Below are 20185 nucleotides of genomic sequence, written 5' to 3' on the forward strand. Positions count from 1 at the left end.
ATAACCAACGAGGTCTCTTCTCGTGCCTGATGACGAAGATTGGTCACCATGGCAACTGCCAGCAATGTTCAGTTCGGGTAGATATTGAACTGGGGGGGGGGGTTGGAGACAGGCTGTGGGGAGCTGAGCCATGAATTTCAGTCTGAGAAATTGGGTTATCAGTCACCATGATCTATCCCCCAGTAGGACTAACCAGATTTCTCTGTATGTCTGTCATTACAGAAAGTGATTGATTGATTGGTGATCCTTAGCTAATGTCTTTAGTCTTGCTAAAGAATGCTGGCTGAAGATTCCTCTGTTCTAGGATTTATGAATTATGCTCAGTGTTGGGCTGAACGGGAGGGTAAAGGAGAGACATATACAGTAGGCAGAAGACTGGATGGGCATAGATTGGTGACTGTCCGGGAAAGGCCTATTACAGCAGCACTGACTGTCTGCACTGGAGTCTCAACTCTGTGTCCCCCACAGTCCTGGCTACTGGAGTCTACTCTGTCTGCTTCTCTCAAACTCTCATTATCAACTCAGCTGACATAACTGTTTTCATCTCTTCTTATTCTTCCTTTATGAAAATGAGGCTATATTTAGATTACAATTGATGACATGTGAGCTGCATAACCTGCGTTGAAAGAATGTGGTACACAGCATGGACAGGACATTAGTGTGTTTGACAACGGTGTGTGATTAACATGTTGGGAAATGTAATTTATGTGATCTTTCCATGAGCAAAGGTAATCTCAGTCGTGTGTGTGCCCTGATTAGAGGGACTGCTCTGTGTGTCTGTGTGAGAGGTCTGTGTGTGTTAGTTTGTGTTATTCCACCATCACTGACTGACTCATCCAGGGCTCACAGCTTCAGACAAAGTGTCTCTGTTGCTGTGACTCCAGAGCTCAAGACCAATGAAATGTGAATGCTGTCACTCACGCAGCTCTGTGTGTGTGAGAGAGAGCTGGGCGAACTGGACAGGAATCCAAATCGCGATAATTGCCTTAATTGATGCGATAAATATAAACGCAACAATTTCAAAGATTTTACTGAGGTACAGTTCATATAAGGAAATCAGTCAATTGAAATAATGAATTAGGCCCTAATCTATGAATTTCCTATGACTGGGAATATAGATATGCATCTGTTTGACACAGATACCTTACAAAAAAGGTAGGGGTGTGGATCAAAAAACCAGTCAGTATCTGGTGTGACCACCATTTGCCTCATGCAGCACGACACCTCCTTCGCATAGATTTGGTCAGGCAGTTGATTGTGGCCTGTGTAATGTTGTCCCACTCGCTGGATGTTGGAGGGAACTGGAACACGCTGTCGTACGAGTCGATCCAGAGCATCCCAAACATGCTCAATGAGTGACGTCTGAGTATGCAGGCCATGGAAGAACTGGGACATTTTCAGCTTCCAGAAATTGTGTACAGATCCTTGCAACATGGGGCCGTGCATTATGCTGAAACAAGAGGTGATGGTGGCGGATGAGTGGCACGTCAATTTTTATTTTATTTTTTATTTCACCTTTATTTAACCAGGTAAGCCAGTTGAGAACAAGTTCTCATTTACAACTGCGACCTGGCCAAGATAAAGCAAAGCAGTGCGATAAAAACAACACAGAGTTACAAATGGGGTAAAAAACATAGTCAAAAATACAACAGAAAATATATATACAGTGTGTGCAAATGTAGCAAGTTATGGAGGTAAGGCAATAAATAGGCTATAGTGCAAAATAATTACAATAGTATTAACACTGGAATGCTAGATGTGCAAGAGATTATGTGCAAATAGAGATACTGGGGTGCAAAAGAGCAAAATAAATAACAATATAGGGATGAGGTAGTTGGGTGGGCTAATTTCAGATGGGCTGTGTACAGGTGCAGTGATCGGTAAGGTGCTCTGACAACTGATGCTTAAAGTTAGTGAGGGAGATAAGAGTCTCCAGCTTCAGAGATTTTTGCAATTCGTTCCAGTCATTGGCAGCAGAGAACTGGAAGGAATGGCGGCCAAAGGAGGTGTTGGCTTTGGGAATGACCAGTGAGATATACCTGCTGGAGCGCAGACTACGGGTGGGTGCTGCTATGGTGACCAATGAGCTAAGATAAGGCGGGGATTTGCCTAGCAGTGATTTATAGATGGCCTGGAGCCAGTGGGTTTGACGACGAACATGTAGTGAGGACCAGCCAACAAGAGCGTACAGGTCACAGTGGTGGGTAGCGTATGGGGCTTTGGAGACAAAACGGATGGCACTGTGATAGACTACATCCAATTTGCTGAGTAGAGTGTTGGAGGCTATTTTGTAAATGACATCGCCGAAGTCAAGGATCGGTAGGATAGTCAGTTTTACGAGGGCATGTTTGGCAGCATGAGTGAAGGAGGCTTTGTTGCGAAATAGGAAGCCGATTCTAGATTTAACTTTGGATTGGAGATTCTTTATGTGAGTCTGGAAGGAGAGTTTGCAGTCTAACCAGACACCTAGGTATTTGTAGTTGTCCACATACTCTAGGTCAGACCCGTCAAGAGTGGTGATTCTAGTCGGGTGGGCGGGTGCCAGCAGCGTTCGATTGAAAAGCATGCATTTAGTTTTACTAGTGTTTAAGAGCAGTTGGAGGCTACTGAAGGAGTGTTGTATGGCATTGAAGCTTGTTTGGAGGTTTGTTAACACAGTGTCCAATGAAGGGCCAGATGTATACAAAATGGTGTCGTCTGCGTAGAGGTGGATCTGAGAGTCACCAGCAGCAAGAGCGACATCATTGATATACACGGAGAAAAGTGTCGGCCCAAGAATTGAACCCTGTGGCACCCCCATAGAGACTGCCATAGGTCCAGACAACAGGCCCTCCGATTTGACACACTGAACTCTATCTGAGAAGTAGTTGGTGAACCAGGCGAGGCAGTCATTTGAGAAACCAAGGCTATTTAGTCTGCCAATAAGAATGCGGTGGTTGACAGAGTCGAAAGCCTTGGCCAGGTCGATGAAGACGGCTGCACAGTACTGTCTATTATCAATCGCGGTTATAATATCGTTTAGGACCTTGAGCGTGGCTGAAGTGCACCCATGACCAGCTCGGAAACCGGATTGCATAGCGGAGAAGGTACGGTGGTATTCGAAATGGTCGGTGATCTGTTTGTTAACTTGGCTTTCAAATACTTTCGAAAGGCAGGGCAGGATGGATATAGGTCTGTAGCAGTTTGGATCTAGAGTGTCACCCCCTTTGAAGAGGGGGATGACCGCGGCAGCTTTCCAATCTCTGGGGATCTCAGACGTTATGAAAGAGAGGTTGAACAGACTAGTAATAGGGGTTGCGACAATTTCGGCGGCTAGTTTTAGAAAGAAAGGGTCCAGATTGTCTAGCCCAGCTGATTTGTAGGGGTCCAGATTTTGCAGCTCTTTCAAAACGTCTGCTGTCTGAATTTGTGTGAAGGAGAAGCGGTGGGGGCATGGGCAAGTTTCAGCGGAGGGTGCAGAGTTGGTGGCCGGGGTAGTGGTAGCCAGATGGAAAGCATGGCCAGCTGTAGCAAAATGCTTGTTGAAATTCTCGATTATTGTAGATTTATCGGTGGTGATAGTGTTTCCTAGCCTCAGTGCAGTGGGCAACTGGGAGGAAGTGCTCTTATTCTCCATGGACTTTACAGTGTCCCAAAACTTTTTGGAGTTAGTGCTACAGGATGCAAATTTCTGTTTGAAAAAGTTTGCCTTTGCTTTCCTGACTGCTTGTGTATATTGGTTCCTAACTTCCCTGAAAAGTTGCATATCGCGGGGGCTATTTGATGCTAATGCAGTACGCCACAGGATGTTTTTGTGCTGGTCAAGGGCAGTCAAGTCTGAGGAGAACCAGGGGCTATATCGGTTCTTAGTTCTGTATTTTTTGAATGGGGCATGTTTATTTAAGATTGAGAGGAAATTACTTTTAAGTAACAACCAGGCATCCTCTACTGACGGAATGAGATCTATATCCATCCAGGATACCTGGGCCAGGTCAATTAGGAAGGCCTGCTCGCTAAAGTGTTTTAGGGAGCGTTTGACAGTGATGAGGGGTGGTTGTTTGACCGCGGACCCGTTACGGACGCAGGCTATAAGGCAGTGATCGCTGAGATCCTGGTTGAAGACAGCTGAGGTGTATTTAGAGGGTATGTTAGTCAGGATGATATCTATGAGGGTACCCATGTTTACGGATTTAGGGTTGTACCTGGTAGGTTCGTTGATAATTTGCGTGAGGTTGAGGGCATCTAGTTTGGATTGTAGGATGGCCGGGGTATTAAGCATATCCCAATTTAGGTCACCAAGCAGTACGAACTCTGAGGATAAATGGGGGGCAATCAATTCACATATGGTGTCCAGGGCACATCTGGGGGCTGAGGGGGGTCTGTAGCAAGCGGCAACAGTGAGATACTTATTTCTGGAAAGGTGGATTTTTAGAAGTAGAAGCTCAAACTGTTTGGGCACAGACCTGGATAGTATGATAGAGCTCTGCAGGCTATCTCTACAGTAGATTGCAACTCCACCCCCTTTGGCAGTTCTATCTAGACGGAAAATGTTATAGTTGGGGATGGAAATTTCAGAATTTTTGGTGGCCTTCCTGAGCCAGGATTCAGACACTGCTAGAACATCAGGGTTGGCGGAGTGTGCTAACGCAGTGAATAACTCAAACTTAGGAAGTAGACTTCTGATGTTTACGTGCAAGAAACCAAGACTTTTGCGATTACAGAAGTCAGCAAATGATAGCGCCTGGGGAGTAGGAGTGATACTGAGGGCTGCAGGGCCTGGGTTAGCCTCTACATCACCAGAGGAACAGAGGAGGACTAGAATAAGGATACGGCTAAAGGCTTTAAGAACTGGTCTTCTAGTGCGTCGGGTACATAGAATAAAGGGGGCAGATTTCCGGGTGTTGTAGAAAAGATTCAGGGCATTATGTACAGACAAGGATATGGAAGGATATGAGTAAAGTGGGGGTAAACCTAAGCGTCAATGGGCCTCAGGATCTCTTCACGGTATCTCTGTATATTCAAATTGCCATCGATAAAATGCAATTGTGTTGGTTGTCCGTAGCTTATGCCTGCCCATACCATAGCCCCACCGCCACCATGGTGCACTCTGTTCACAACCTTGACATTGGCAAACCAAAGGGTCCTACAATTCTAAATAAAATAGCTAAATGATCCATGGTATGACCATCCTAAAACAATTCCATATGTTCGCTTAGTACCCCCCCCCCCCCCCCCCCCCCCCCCCCACCCTCAACGGCTTAGACTTTTAGAGGTTAAGTGCAGTCGGATGTTAGGTGGATGAGTGATGTCATCTCTATCGATGGAGATTAGTTCTCAGAATCTCCACCCATGTGACTCTTCATATTCCAGCATGATCCAGAAGCTTGCAGGATCGATCGATTTCTTAATCTTTCTTTTTCTGCTCGTCTCTTCCTCTCTCCACAAGCAGCTGTGGCTTCTCGTTTTATTTTCTGCTCTCGTCCTGTGTTGTCTTACACTAATTTCTTTGTCCTTGGCTGCCATCCATTCAGAACCTTTAACCGTTCTCTTCCTGAAAAGCGAACCACTTAGCGTAGTCTGACAGAGCCATTGAGCTGATTTAACATGGTGGGAGAAATAATGGATGCTTCAGAGCATCTCCAGTGATCTGTCAGTAGTGTATGCAAGTCAGTCGTGGCTGATTGGCTGTGAGTAGACATCTTTTTTTATTATTATTTTTTTAACAACCACCCCTTCCATCCCTCCTCAGTAACACATTATCTAGAGTAAGCTAATTTACGGTGCTACCATACTATATTTTTGAAAATGGATATTTCTGAAATTTATTTTGTATATAGTTTGGTTGAAATGGCACTACCCCATGTGGGCACCAGTGAAAATAATTGGCTTTCAGTTTCGAATCTCAGCCTCTGTTTGAACGTGCCTATTCCAATTGTTGGGAGGGGCAAACGGCTTGGATACGCCACCTTCTTTTAGCCTCTTTCTGACAAACTTCCACAGGCTTTCATACCAAAGGTGAGGTGAAAGCCTGGTAGAGGCTATAGTAACCTTAATCTTCTGGGTCAGGGCATCTATCCTAAGCCACTACAGGTTTCCTCCTGGCTTCGTCCCACTTTAGCTTTGTCGTGTTGAAGGAAATGTTGGATCCATCCCTCCTCCTCAAATCCTTGGAAGCAGGTGGAATATTGCCTCCTCTCCTCCAGTGTCCAGTATATGTAAGGAGATTTTGCTTTGCCCTCCGTCCCCTTATAGCTTCCTGTTAGTGGGCTTTACACGTTTTGGTTTTCCTGCCTGTTTGCAATTGAGTCACTACTATAGAAATATATTTGAGTGGTAGGCTCTGTTGACTTCTCTTCCCTCTGGTAAGAGCAGCAAGTCTGAAGAGCTCATCAAAGCTCCCATCAAAGATGCATTCCATTTTTAGCCCACACTTTCAAATCCGTTTGTTTTCTGTCTGAAAAATGCATTCCAGATTATGTGAGAGAGCGTGTGAGAGGGACTGTGTAACAGAAGCATGCTGGCAGTTATTATAAGGGCAAGCTTTCATCTTGCTCTGGCTCTACACAATGAGCGCTCATCTACCCCACATATAATTGTCCCCCACAATGAAATCAGGGAGGGGACTGTGGATCTGTCTCCGTTCGTACGTTAGTCACACAATATCTACGACAGCACTGGGCCGATTTTGACAACTTGGGTGAATGATTTGTCTTGACATAGAGATCCAGCATATACAAAATTACACTGATTGGCCCCAAGGCGGGAGCTAAAGTCATTCACTGAAATAATAATAGATACTTTTATCCAAAGCGACTTAGTCACGCGTGCATACATTTTACATATGGGTGGTCCTGGGAATCGAACCCACTACCCTGGCATTACAAGCGCCATGCTCTACCAACTGAGCTACAATGGACCAGTTAGTCACATTGTGCATCATTTGTGGGGGACAACATGTTTACTAAAAAGAACTGGAACAGACTTGGCAATGTTCACTAAAAAGACAGAGCAGCACAGAGAGAGAGAGGCGCGTTCAACAAACCACTGGACATTCATCACAGTAAGGAGGACATCAACTGCTTGTGATCCCGTTTTGCTAGATTGTTGTCCTGTTCTCTTCTGGCTCATTTCACCACTACTGTAGCGTTCAGACATTGGTCACACAGTGATGACACGCTGTCATATACTCCCCTACTGCGACAGGACAAGGGGAGGGAGATGAGGTTGGCTGTCTCGGAGCACAGCGTTGTCTGCAGTTGGCATGTCAATCAGCGTAATTTATTTTCCCTTTCTTAGTGCACCCTCAGTGTGCAATACTATTAGAGATTCTGGTGCACTGTGAGTGTTCAAATGTCTGCCAGTGAATTGCTGAAAACTGTCCTAATGTCCATTTAGGGTTTTGCGTAAGACTACGTAAGTTGGCTGTACTACTGCAATTGAATCTCATTCATATTGGAAACGGATGTCATAAAATAGAACTGTAGGAGTTATACTAACAATATACAGTGGGGAGTTTGATGGATCTCATTAATACTTATGCTCCCATCAACGCTCCCTTTCCATGTGATTACTTTATATCCTCCCTTGTACTCTCCATCACTCTTTAACAGGATTCCTCCTGCTCTCTCATTCACTAATTCATATTTATTTCTGTTTTCCTCCCATTCTGAGGGTACCAGAACTCCAGAAAGCTCCAGTCAACACCACTGGGTCGTTCCACCTTCAAAAAGCACAAGAAAGAGGATTTCGACACTATATCAGATTGTTCTCAAATTGTTTCTGTAGTTAGAAACGGGTAAGAATGGCATTCCTGAAACATTATTTATATCTCTGAGAAATTAAACTAATTGATTGCACCCAAATTGGCTATTTTAATTTATAGGATTCAGATCATATTCAATAAATATAGTACCCAAAATCTGATTTTCGGACCAAACTTCTTCCTACCAATTAGTAAAACATCAGAAATCCCCCCCCCCCAAAAAAAGGGTTAAAAGCCACCCAAGGACACCCCATGCCAATCCCACCCCAACAACCAGTATACAGTATCAGTTCTCTGTTTGACAAGTAGTATAAAGCTGTGGCTTGGAGTATTGCTTCTCCATACTATGTAATGTATTCCCTGTGAATCTGGTGACGTTTTTTCCCCCCGTTCAGAGAAATTAGTAATTGAAGTCGTTGCATTATTTACCATAAAGTAGTGTGACAGTACCAGGTTTTGACCACTAGATGCCACTGTTCCTGCTATACTGCCACACTCTTTTATCCATTTTGCTGGTCTCTGGTGTTTATTAAATAGATCACAACATTTCCTTTGTAACTTTGGGTAGAAAACCAATAGATTTGGATCATTATTATAAAAAATCACAATTCATGCCAGTCCTCCATGAAAGCAATTCAGTTTATAAAATTTTATTTCAACAAAATAATGTTTCAGGAATGCCAATCTTACCTGTTTTTAACTACAGAAACTATTTCAATCTGAGATTGTGGGAGTCATGGCTTACTGAAATGACATGGAACGACTCCACTACAGCTTGATCCTTGAGTGATATGTCATCCTTTTCCTATATTGTCAGTGAACAGTGTTTAAAAGGGCTCCGTTATCAAATGTTGGCTGTGTGCCTCACTGTGTCCATGGCAACATAGCCGCTGGTTTCTCCTGAACTTTTGGAGTTTGCTATCCTCCTCCTCAGACTTCTTTTGATGGTGGCAGGATAGAGGATATCACTCAGCGAGATGAAGTCAGGGAAATAAGTTGGTGGTAGTAGTAGCTTACAACTGCTTCCTGTGAAGAAGACTGACACTCTTCTCTCGCTGTCTCCCCTAGGTGTGATTGACAGCTGTCAGACCTAAGTTAAGATGGACGAGCTCCAGGACGTGCAGCTGACTGAGATCAAGCCCCTGCTCACAAATAGGGTGAGTGGACAGAAAGATCACACACAAATTTACATTTTTGTAATTTAGCAAACGCTCTTATCCAGAGCGACTTACACTAGTGAGTGCATACATTTTCATACTGGTCCCCCGTGGGAATCAAACCCACAACCCTGGCGTTGCAAGTGCCATGCTCTACCAAGTGAGAGAGACACACGCACACTTTCCTTAACACTAAAACCCATATACCCCTTTCAGTGTATATAAGTATCAGCTAGAGAACATTGTCAGCCGTTACCATTAGCATACGTGACAGATTAATCTACTGTGTAATCAACCTAAATAAATACCATCAGGGAAAAAATGATTGATTGATTGACTAATGATATATATTATTTTCTGAAGGACAGAATGCATGCAGGATATGTTTTATTCCACAAAGGAATAGGCTACGGCAACACGTAGGCCTCACCTATTTTCGTTTCTCTTACATGTATTACACAGTAACGTTTTTATTGTATTTAATTTAATTTGTAGATTCGATTAGTACTAGAGTTATAGTAAGTATAGAAAAAAATTGATTATCAACCAGCAAGGCGCGCAGGTCAAATGATTTGCCATAAAGGTAGGCCTAAACACCAATGTTTGATAAATAGCCTAGGGTATAAACAATAGTGTTGCACGGTATACCGAAACTTTTTTAATGGTTTGATACTAGAATTTTTGTTACTTTCGGTACTTCTGCACAGCAGATGTGAAGCTGATTTCCCCCTTATTGCGCGAGCGCTCTGGGCTGCATCACTCATGCTACACAGAAGTTAACACACTTCAATGATGCGACACGTAATGTAAAAATTTTGAAACTGTTAATTACTGTTCACAAATGTCCTTACAGGCTAGAGCACTTTACAATTCAAGGCTAACTTTCCTTGCTAGCTTACAGCTGAAGCTAACATCAATTCACTACCCTAGTACCTTGTTTGTGATAACGCAAACCATAATGCAAAATATGCATATTTCAAAGCTGATTTGCCACCAAAACTTTATTCATTCACTTAATTGGTCTCTGCCTCACGTCTCTCCCAAATAGTATCTATTGCCTCAGAGAATTGACTGTGTGGGAATAGGGCTCCTGCGGGAAAAGGGCTCCCCCTCTTGTCTCATGAATGATGTCATTACTGGTTAAAGAGACAGCACTCACAAATAAGTTACTTCTATGCAAATGTTGTTGATCAGTACAATAAAATAAGTCCCAAATGGAAGTGAAACTGAATGTTTAATCTGTATCCCCATGAAATCAGCCAAAACAAGCTCAATAACTCAATACATGCACAAACTCCTATTGAATATGCATTCACCTGTATTGTTACTAGGCCTAGGCTACATCTTGATTTACCCAGTTTATCAAGAGAGATTTACCATTCAAATAAATGACTACCATTATGTAGTTAGATTGGTAAAAACAAAGTCAGTTTGATTGTATGATTTATATAATTGCATAGTACTTGAGTAAATAATACAGTCTAGTTACAGCTTCTACTGACGAAGTAGAAACTAAAAAGAGGTGTTCTTTTCCCGGGTGTGAGCTGTTGTGCACGCTGGGAAGAGGAACAGCAGTACGCGCTGCTGCCACAATTCTTACGCTATTGTTCTAAATTCAATCACCCTCTTCATCCTCATCATTCAGTGCTCAATTATTATTTTCTATTTGGTTTCTGTCGCCCATTCATCCATTGACATCATTGATTCAGTGAGGAGAAGGACACATTAACTCCTGTGTACCAACGTCTTACGCCGCATTTGTCTTGACCCCTAAGGTAGTAATAGGTGTGAAGAAAAGAAAGGGTAAATAGCCTCTAAATACTTTTCTGCTTGTGATTGAAACAATTCTGACAACTAAGCAACAAACATTTAGGTAAAGTCAGGGAAGGATAACTTCTACCTTTCACTAGCCTCGCCTAATCATTTAGCCATTGCAAGAACAACATCTGAACAGAGGGTCACTGCACAGCTCTGTCATTCAGTCAATCTCCACATCTACATGTTATTAGTCTGCCTGACATACCCCAGACTGCTGCGCTGGTAACCCTTGGAAACCAGGCTGGAGATGATATGAGAGGCTGAGCCAAAGTGAGATGATATTAGCTTTACATTTACTCGAGGGCACATCGACCGAGTTTTCACCTAGTCGGCTCGTGGATTCGAACCAGCAACCTTTCGGTTAATGGCCCAATGCTCTTAACCACTAGGCTACCTGCCACCCTAGAAGTAATGGTAGATTAGATTAGACTATATTGGTAGCTAGCAGGTACTTGGAGCTGATGTAAGAGTATTACAATGTCAGGAAGAGGGCTTGCATAGTGGGCTGTATTTGATCTCAGTGAATCAACCATTCAAGTTTTAAAACCGCATCTCACTTTGCTCACTACACTATGGTGGGTGGCTGAGGCACTTGAACCACTCTGCAAAGCTTAAACCCCTTGACCCTGCCTTGTTAGAAAGGGCCTGACTGACTGTAGTGGGGAATGTGCCATGTGTGAGTGAGAGCGTGTTTGTATTCTGCCAGTGTAAGGGTCCTATCTGCAGTAATGATCTTGTATTAGCTCAGCGACATCTGCTCTGTGTCTCCACTCTCCTCTCCAGCAGTACATCACTGCTAATGATAAGGGTGGGTGGAGGGCTCAGTAGGAGGACAGTAATGACACAGACGACACAGGGTGAAACACACACACCGAGAGAGCGAGAGAGAGAGAGGCAGGACCTGGCATCAACCACTAGAGGTAATCTACTCCACACAGTGATCTGAGATGGCTCTTGTTGCCCTCTGCCTCCTCCTAGTGACGGCTGTGGCTCTACAGGCTCTTCGGAAGGCCTTGGAGCAGAATGGAGTACTGAGGGCTAACGAATGAGGAGAGCAGAGGAGCTTTTTACCCTCGTGTTTACTCCACTCTCTTTTGATCACTCTCTAGAAGGTTGAGATCTGGCACTCGTTTATGACTTAAATTCATCAAATACATTTCTTCTCTCTGCAGAATGGGCGGAACTTCCAGGACTTTGACTGTCAGGTGAGTCAAACATCTCTTAGATGTCTGAAATGTGCCTAACGTCATATCAGGGAATGGCTGGGCACATTTGGAACCAGCCAAAATCCTTCTGTGTGTCACAAACAATCAGGCTGCTCTCTCAGTGGATCTAGGGCTTATTAGCCAGGAGTGTGTTGTCTACGTTAGGATGGTCAGTCCGTGAGATTGTTGCAACTTTGATGTTGTGCTAATTACTCTTGGGTTTTGTGGTTTCTGGGTGGCAATCCGACCAACACCATCATGGTAAGTGATAATGGCTGCATTTACAAAGGCAGCCCAATTCTGATCTTTTTTCACTAATTTGTGTTTTGTCCAATCAGATCAGATCTTTTGCCAATAATTGGGAAAAATATCAGAATTGTGCTGCCTGTGTAAACACAGCTATTGTAATGTGCATCAAGCTGATAGTTAGTTAATTTTGGTTCCTTCTCGCTATGATACATGGTTGACTTATTTCCATGCACACATACTCTCCTCTCATGTGACCTTGTTAGACACTTCTCTGATTGGTGATTGATTGGCCAATCAATGCTTGTGGCAGATTTGATGGTGGCGCTGTATGTTGTTAGTATGATGAGATAAGCTCAGCCTCTTGTGTCCTCTGGGTTGGTTTGTAGTAGACTGCTGTTATTAGACAGTGGATGTATTCACTGAATCCTAACAACCCTGAGGCTTTGCAGTGTAATACAGGCAACCCAGCTGCCTGCAGGAGCCTTGAGAGAAGCCTTGCTGCATCTCATTCCGTTAATGACTCTCTTCTCCCAATCCTTCAGTGCTATTCTGCTTCCTAAATTAACATACTGCTGCACAGCAGGCTTCTGAAGCACCATTTACTTCAAGGTCTACCTCGTCTTCACGGTTTCACACACAGACAGACAAAGGCATTAATGGAACAGAAAATAAACAGCCTTGCAAGTTGCCAATCCCATCAAGGGCTGGAGCTAAATATAGCAGCAGGTAGGTAGCTACGTTGACTCTTGAGCATGCTCAATAGAGCGTTGTCTACTCCTCGTCTCGCCCTATGGATGAGGGGCGTGGAGGGGTGACATCCTTAAAGATGTTGTGGGTGTCATTATATGAACCATTATGTTGGTCAATCCACCCTCTATACTCTTTTCATTCTCCCTCATTACACCTCCACCTCGGTGATGGCAGAATATTTCCCTATGCTTATTACCGTACAGAGGGGTTTGAAAAGGTTGCAGTACTCTGTCACTTAATTTGGTCTCCAATCCGTCATGGTTAGGTGGGAGAAATGGAAAGTATGAAAATTGGTTTAGTATTGGGGACTGGAGGATGGAATGAAGGATGGTGTTCTCATTGTGTGTTCTATTTGCTATTTCAAGGTACAGAGGAGAACATTAGGTTAAACTGAGCTGTCATTAGGTGGGATTGAGTTGTGGTTATGATAATGGAAACAGGTAGTGCATCACCATTCACCATTTTGTCTGTTGTCACAAAACATAAAATGGCATGGTTGTCATGACAATCCTTTCAACTCTATTCTTTACACAGTAGAGATGTTCTTTTTCCAGTCCAGTGATTGAGTGGAAATTGAGTAATATTAGTGTACCTCAAAGCACCAGTGATTGGCCTCCAGAAGAGGGCATCATAAGCACACGTATGAGTCTCTGACTCAACCTCAGGAAGCAAGGCTATAGCATTGCAAAACCATCAGTTGATATAATGAACTATTGTTGACAGAGCTGAATTCAACATTTCTTTGCTTTAACCATGAAAAGTGTTCTTTAGTTTGATGGTGTCCTTGACTGGCCATGTGTAAGCATTATTTTGGGCGTGGTTTGTTTTTGTTAGTGGTTAGCCTACTAGTTGATGTGATTGATGTGACTGCTTGACACCATCCTATCCTCCAGCCTGGGAATAAAGTATACAGTGCTGACAACAACCTTCCCTATCATGTCCTCTCAGTGTTTTTCCTATAGGTCGGTCATGCTGTCTCCCCTGGTGCCCTATGACCTAGATGACCGGCTTAAGGGCAGGGTCCTGACTCCTTACAACAGATGTTGGGCATCCGCCCGCCGAGAGACGGATAGATTTAATCTGAAGGAGTCGTTTTTGGAGGGGCAGGGGCACGGGTGGTGGGGAGGAGAGCGTGATAATGGAGAGGAGGGGTAGATGAATGCACAGGTTAGTGTAAACGCATTGGTCGATACGGAAAACGTACAACTCACTATTTTATGGTAATAAGTAAGTATGTAGCGCCCTCTTAGGCTGATGCCCTGAACTGCAATTTTCTGAAGATACCTTTTTCAATGCAGGCATGAAGTTACTCTTTCTTGTGACTCTTTTTGAGCTGATATTTCAGTACTGTACACAACAACGAGTTGACAGTTTGTTGGCTGATCATGACTGTTAGCAGTTGTTATAGGCTAGAAGCCAACTTGCTTGCACTGCACAAAACACCTGGTTTTTGCACAAAACACCTGGTTTTCGCCTCTCCCACACTCTCGATGTGCACAGAGCGTGTACCCTGCAGAGAGGGGGCTGTATGTGGCTCAGGTAACCCTCATTTGCAGGGATCCCCTCTCCCCCTCACGGTAATGTCACCATGAGGCAGGTGTTTCCTGTCAAGAAGCTTGAAGTACGCTCACAGACAGACGTCTCAAAGAACTCCACCTTTAGATCTCCGCTTTAGAAGCTATCAAATGTCAATGGTACAAGTCTGCTCAGAGCCTGGTCTAGTGATCTACCCAGTTGTAGACTGTTCAGGGTAATTTCTGCTGTCTTAAAAACGTACGGGTCAGGTAGGTAGTACATACAGCTAGCCTGGCATGGTTCATCAGCATTCCACTTGGACAAAGTGTTATCTAACATTTGTTGTGTGATTCTAGGACTGCCACTTTACCTCAATTAGCCAGGTTAAGATTGTTCTAATTCCAGGAACCTGCTCTTATTTGGGGTTTATCTGTCCTCCCCAGCCTCCAAGGCGGAGGTACAGAGATTAGCCTACTGAGGGCCAGAGTCACCATGGCAGCCAGGGATCCCAGGGTTGGGTCGAGGTAGCGACAATAGCACTGAGCCAGTTTGGGACATGGTTTTGGGCTGCATTCCCTGACCCGAATCGGCCCTAATCCTGCCCTCCAAATCCATTTGGTACTAGTATTATCAGAGCTATTTCTGACACAGGGCTTTGTGTGTGTGTGTGTGTGTGTGTGTGTGTGTGTGTGTGTAAATAGTACATCTTCAGTTTCTTTTTTTGTTCTTTTTTTTTGGGTGTGGGGGGTAGATCAGCTTTAATATTGCAGATAGATTGTAACTTCCATCAATGTAATTGTCTGCATCACTTCCAATCCCATATATATATATATATATATATATACACTGCTCAAAAAAATAAAGGGAACACTAAAATAACACATCCTAGATCTGAATGAATGAAATAATCTTATTAAATACTTTTTTCTTTACGTAGTTGAATGTGCTGACAACAAAATCACACAAAAATTATCAATGGAAATCAAATTTATCAACCCATGGAGGTCTGGATTTGGAGTCACCCTCAAAATTAAAGTGGAAAACCACACTACAGGCTGATCCAACTTTGATGTAATGTCCTTAAAACAAGTCAAAATGAGTCTCAGTAGTGTGTGTGGCCTCCACGTGCCTGTATGACTTCCCTACAACGCCTGGGCATGCTCCTGATGAGGTGGCGGATGGTCTCCTGAGGGATCTCCTCCCAGACCTGGACTAAAGCATCTGCCAACTCCTGGACAGTCTGTGGTGCAACGTGGCGTTGGTGGATGGAGCGAGACGTGATGTCCCAGATGTGCTCAATTGGATTCAGGTCTGGGGAACGGGCGGGCCAGTCCATAGCATCAATGCCTTCCTCTTGCAGGAACTGCTGACACACTCCAGCCACATGAAGTCTAGCATTGTCTTGCATTAGGAGGAACCCAGGGCCAACCGCACCAGCATATGGTCTCACAAGGGGTCTGAGGATCTAATCTCGGTACCTAATGGCAGTCAGGCTACCTCTGGCGAGCACATGGAGGACTGTGCGGCCCCCCAAAGAAATGCCACCCCACACTATGACTGACCCACCGCCAAACCGGTCATGCTGGAGGATGTTGCAGGCAGCAGAACGTTCTCCACGGCGTCTCCAGACTCTGTCACGTCTGTCATGTGCTCAGTGTGAACCTGCTTTCATCTGTGAAGAGCACAGGGCGCCAGTGGCGAATTTGCCAATCTTGGTGTTCTCTGGCAAATGCCAAATGTCCTGCACGGTGTTGGGCTGTAAGCACAACCCCCACCTGTGGACGTCTGGCCCTCATACCACCCTCATGGAGTATGTTTCTGACCGTTTGAGCAGACACATGCACATTTGTGGCCTGCTGGAGGTCATTTTGCAGGGCTCTGGCAGTGCTCCTCCTGCTCCTCCTTGCACAAAGGCGGAGGTAGCAGTCCTGCTGCTGGGTTGTTGCCCTCCTACGGCCTCCTCCACGTCTCCTGATGTACTGGCCTGTCTCCTGGTAGCGCCTCCATGCTCTGGACACTACGCTGACAGACACAGCAAACCTTCTTGCCACAGCTCGCATTGATGTGCCATCCTGGATGAGCTGCACTACCTGAGCCACTTGTGTGGGTTGTAGACTCCGTCTCATGCTACCACTAGAGTGAAAGCACCGCCAGCATTCAAAAGTGACCAAAACATCAGCCAGGAAGCATAGGAACTGAGAAGTGGTCTGTGGTCACCACCTGCAAAGCAGTCCTTTATTGGGGGTGTCTTGCTAATTGCCTATAATTTCCACCTGTTGTCTATTCCATTTGCACAACAGCATGTGAAATGTATTGTCAATCAGTGTTGCTTCCTAAGTGGGCAGTTTGATTTCACAGAAGTGTAATTGACTTGGAGTTACATTGTGTTGTTTAAGTGTTCCCTTTATTTTTTTGAGCAGTGTATATACACTACTCAAAAAAATAAAGGGAACACTCAAACAACACCATGTAACTCCAAGTCAATCACACTTCTGTGAAATCAAACTGTCCACTTAGGAAGCAACACTGATTGACAATACATTGGAATAGACAACAGGTGGAAATTATAGGCAATTAGCAAGACTCCCCCAATAAAGGACTGGTTTTGCAGGTGGTGACCACAGACCACTTCTCAGTTCCTATGCTTCCTGGCTGATGTTTTGGTCACTTTTGAATGCTGGCGGTGCTTTCACTCTAGTGGTAGCATGAGACGGAATCTACAACCCACACAAGTGGCTCAGGTAGTGCAGCTCATCCAGGATGGCACATCAATGCGAGCTGTGGCAAGAAGGTTTGCTGTGTCTGTCAGCGTAGTGTCCAGAGCATGGAGGCGCTACCAGGAGACAGGCCAGTACATCAGGAGACGTGGAGGAGGCCGTAGGAGGGCAACAACCCAGCAGCAGGACCGCTACCTCAGCCTTTGTGCAAGGAGGAGCAGGAGGAGCACTGCCAGAGCCCTGCAAAATGACCTCCAGCAGGCCACAAATGTGCATGTGTCTGCTCAAACGGTCAGAAACAGACTCCATGAGGGTGGTATGAGGGCCCGACGTCCACAGGTGGGGGTTGTGCTTACAGCCCAACACCGTGCAGGACGTTTGGCATTTGCCAGAGAACACCAAGGTTGGCAAATTCGCCTCTGGCGCCCTGTGCTCTTCACAGATAAAAGCAGGTTCACACTGAGCACATGTGACAGACGTGACAGAGTCTGGAGACGCTGTGGAGAACGTTCTGCTGCCTGCAACATCCTCCAACATGACCGGTTTGGCGGTGGGTCAGTCATGGTGTGGGGTGGCATTTCTTTGGGGGGCCGCACAGCCCTCCATGTGCTCGCCAGAGGTAGCCTGACTGCCATTAGGTACCGAGATGAGATCCTCAGACCCCTTGGGAGACCAAATGCTGGTGCGGTTGGCCCTGGGTTCCTCCTAATGCAAGACAATGCTAGACCTCATGTGGCTGGAGTGTATCAGCAGTTCCTGCAAGAGGAAGGCATTGATGCTATGGACTGGCCCGCCCGTTCCCCAGACCTGAATCCAATTGAGCACATCTGGGACATCATGTCTCGCTCCATCCACCAATGCCACGTTGCACCACAGACTGTCCAGGAGTTGGCGGATGCTTTAGTCCAGGTCTGGGAGAAGATCCCTCAGGAGACCATCCGCCACCTCATCAGGAGCATGCCCAGGCATTGTAGGGAGGTCTTACAGGCACGTGGAGGCCACACACACTACTGAGCCTCATTTTGACTTGTTTTAAGGACATTACATCAAAGTTGGATCAGCCTGTAGTGTGGTTTTCCACTTTAATTTTGAGGGTGACTCCAAATCCAGACCTCCATGGGTTGATACATTTGATTTCCATTGATAATTTTTGTGTGATTTGGTTGTCAGCACATTCAACTATGTAAAGAAAAAAGTATTTAATAAGATTATTTCATTCATTCAGATCTAGGATGTGTTATTTTAGTGTTCCCTTTATTTTTTTGAGCAGTGTATATATATATATATTTTTTTTTTAAAGGATGTGTGTGTGTGTGTGTGTGTGTGTATATATATATATATATATACACACACACATCCTTTAAAAAAATACACTGCTCAAAAAAATAAAGGGAACTCTAAAATAACACATCCTAGATCTGAATGAATGAAATAATCTTAAATACTTTTTTCTTTACATACTTGAATGTGCTGACAACAAAATCACACAAAAATGATCAATGGAAATCAAATTTATCAACCCATGGAGGTCTGGATTTAGCTGTTCAGGAGTCTTATGGCTTGGGGGTAGAAGCTGTTGAGAAGCCTTTCGGACCTAGACTTGGCGCTCCGCTACCGCTTGCCGTGCGGTAGCAGTGAGAACAGTCTCTGACTAGGGTAGCTGGAGTCTTTGACAATTTTGAGGGCCTTCCTCTGACACCGCCTGGTATAGAGGTCCTGGATTGCAGGAAGCTTGGCCCCAGTGATGTACTGGGCCGTACGCACTACCCTCTGTAGTGCCTTGCGGTCGGAGGCCGAGCAGTTGCCATACCAGGCGGTGATGCAACCGGTCAGGATGCTCTCGATGGTGCAGCTGTATAACTTTTTGAGGATCTGAGGACCCATGCCAAATCTTTTCAGTCTCCTGAGGGGGAATAGGCTTTGTTGTGCCCTCTTCACGACTGTCTTGTTGTGTTTGGACCATGATAGTTCGTTAGTGATGTGGACGCCAAGGAACTTGAAGCTCTCAACCTGTTCCACTACAGCCCCGTCGATGAGAATGGGGGCGTGCTCAGTCCTCTTTTTTTTCCTGTAGTCCATAATCATCTCCTTTGTCTTGGTCACGTTGAGGGAGAGGTTGTTATCCTGGCACCACACGGCCAGGTCTCTGACATCCTCCCTATAGGCTGTCTCATCGTTGTCGGGGATCAGGCCAACCACTGTTGTGTCGTCGGCAAACTTAATGATGATGTTGGAGTCGTGCCTGGCCATGCAGTCATGGGTGAACAGGGAGTACAGGAGGGGACTGAGCACGCACCCCTGAGGGGCCCCCGTGTTGAGGATCAGCGTGGCAGATATGTTGTTACCTACCCCCTTACCACCTGGGGGCGGCCCGTCAGGAAGTCCAGGATACAGTTGCAAAGGGAGGTGTTTAGTCCCAGGATCCTTAGCTTAGTGATGAGCTTTGAGGGCACTATGGTGTTGAACGCTGAGCTGTAGTCAATGAATAGCATTCTCACGTAGGTGTTCCTCTTGTCCAGGTGGGAAAGGGCAGTGTGGAGTGCAATAGAGATTGCATCATCTGTTGGGGCGGTATGCAAATTGGAGTGGGTCTAGGGTTTCTGGGATAATGGTGTTGATGTGAGCCTTGACCAGCCTTTCAAAGCACTTCATGGCTACAGACGTCAGTGCTACGGGTCGGTAGTCATTTATCTTTGTGTCCTCGGGCACGGGGACTATGGTGGTCTGCTTGAAACATGTTGGTATTACAGACTCAATCAGGGACATGTTGAAAATGTCATTGAAGAACTTGCCAGTTGGTTAGCACATGCTTGGAGTACATGTCCTGGTAATCCGTCTGGCCCTGCAGCCTTGTGAATGTTGACCTGCTTAAAAGTCTTACTCACATCGGCTACGGAGAGCGTGATAACATAGTCATCCGGAACAGCTGGTGCTGTCATGCATGATTCAGTGTTACTTGCCTCAAAGCGAGCGTAGAAGTGGTTTAGCTCGTCTGGTAGGCTTGTGTCACTGGGCAGCTCGCGGCTGTGCTTC

General features: G+C 45.2%; 1 protein-coding gene across 2 annotated transcripts in view; it reads left to right on the plus strand.

Moving 5' to 3' along the window:
- The window catches only part of LOC311147979 (protein NDRG3-like), an 85689-nt gene that overhangs the window by 26849 nt on the left and 38655 nt on the right, over positions 1 to 20185 (plus strand). The window contains exons 2-4 of one of the 2 annotated variants that reach the window (XM_084184845.1): positions 7659 to 7774; positions 8810 to 8898; positions 11889 to 11921. In XM_084184845.1, coding sequence (XP_084040971.1) covers positions 8842 to 8898; positions 11889 to 11921 — 90 coding nt within the window. In that variant the 5' untranslated portion in view covers positions 7659 to 7774; positions 8810 to 8841. The remainder of the gene's footprint in view (positions 1 to 7658; positions 7775 to 8809; positions 8899 to 11888; positions 11922 to 20185) is intronic. The other variant, XM_084184844.1, reaches the window with a different exon arrangement.

This window comes from Coregonus lavaretus (assembly GCF_964263955.1).
Source record: "Coregonus lavaretus genome assembly, chromosome: 20".
Taxonomy (NCBI): domain Eukaryota; kingdom Metazoa; phylum Chordata; class Actinopteri; order Salmoniformes; family Salmonidae; genus Coregonus; species Coregonus lavaretus.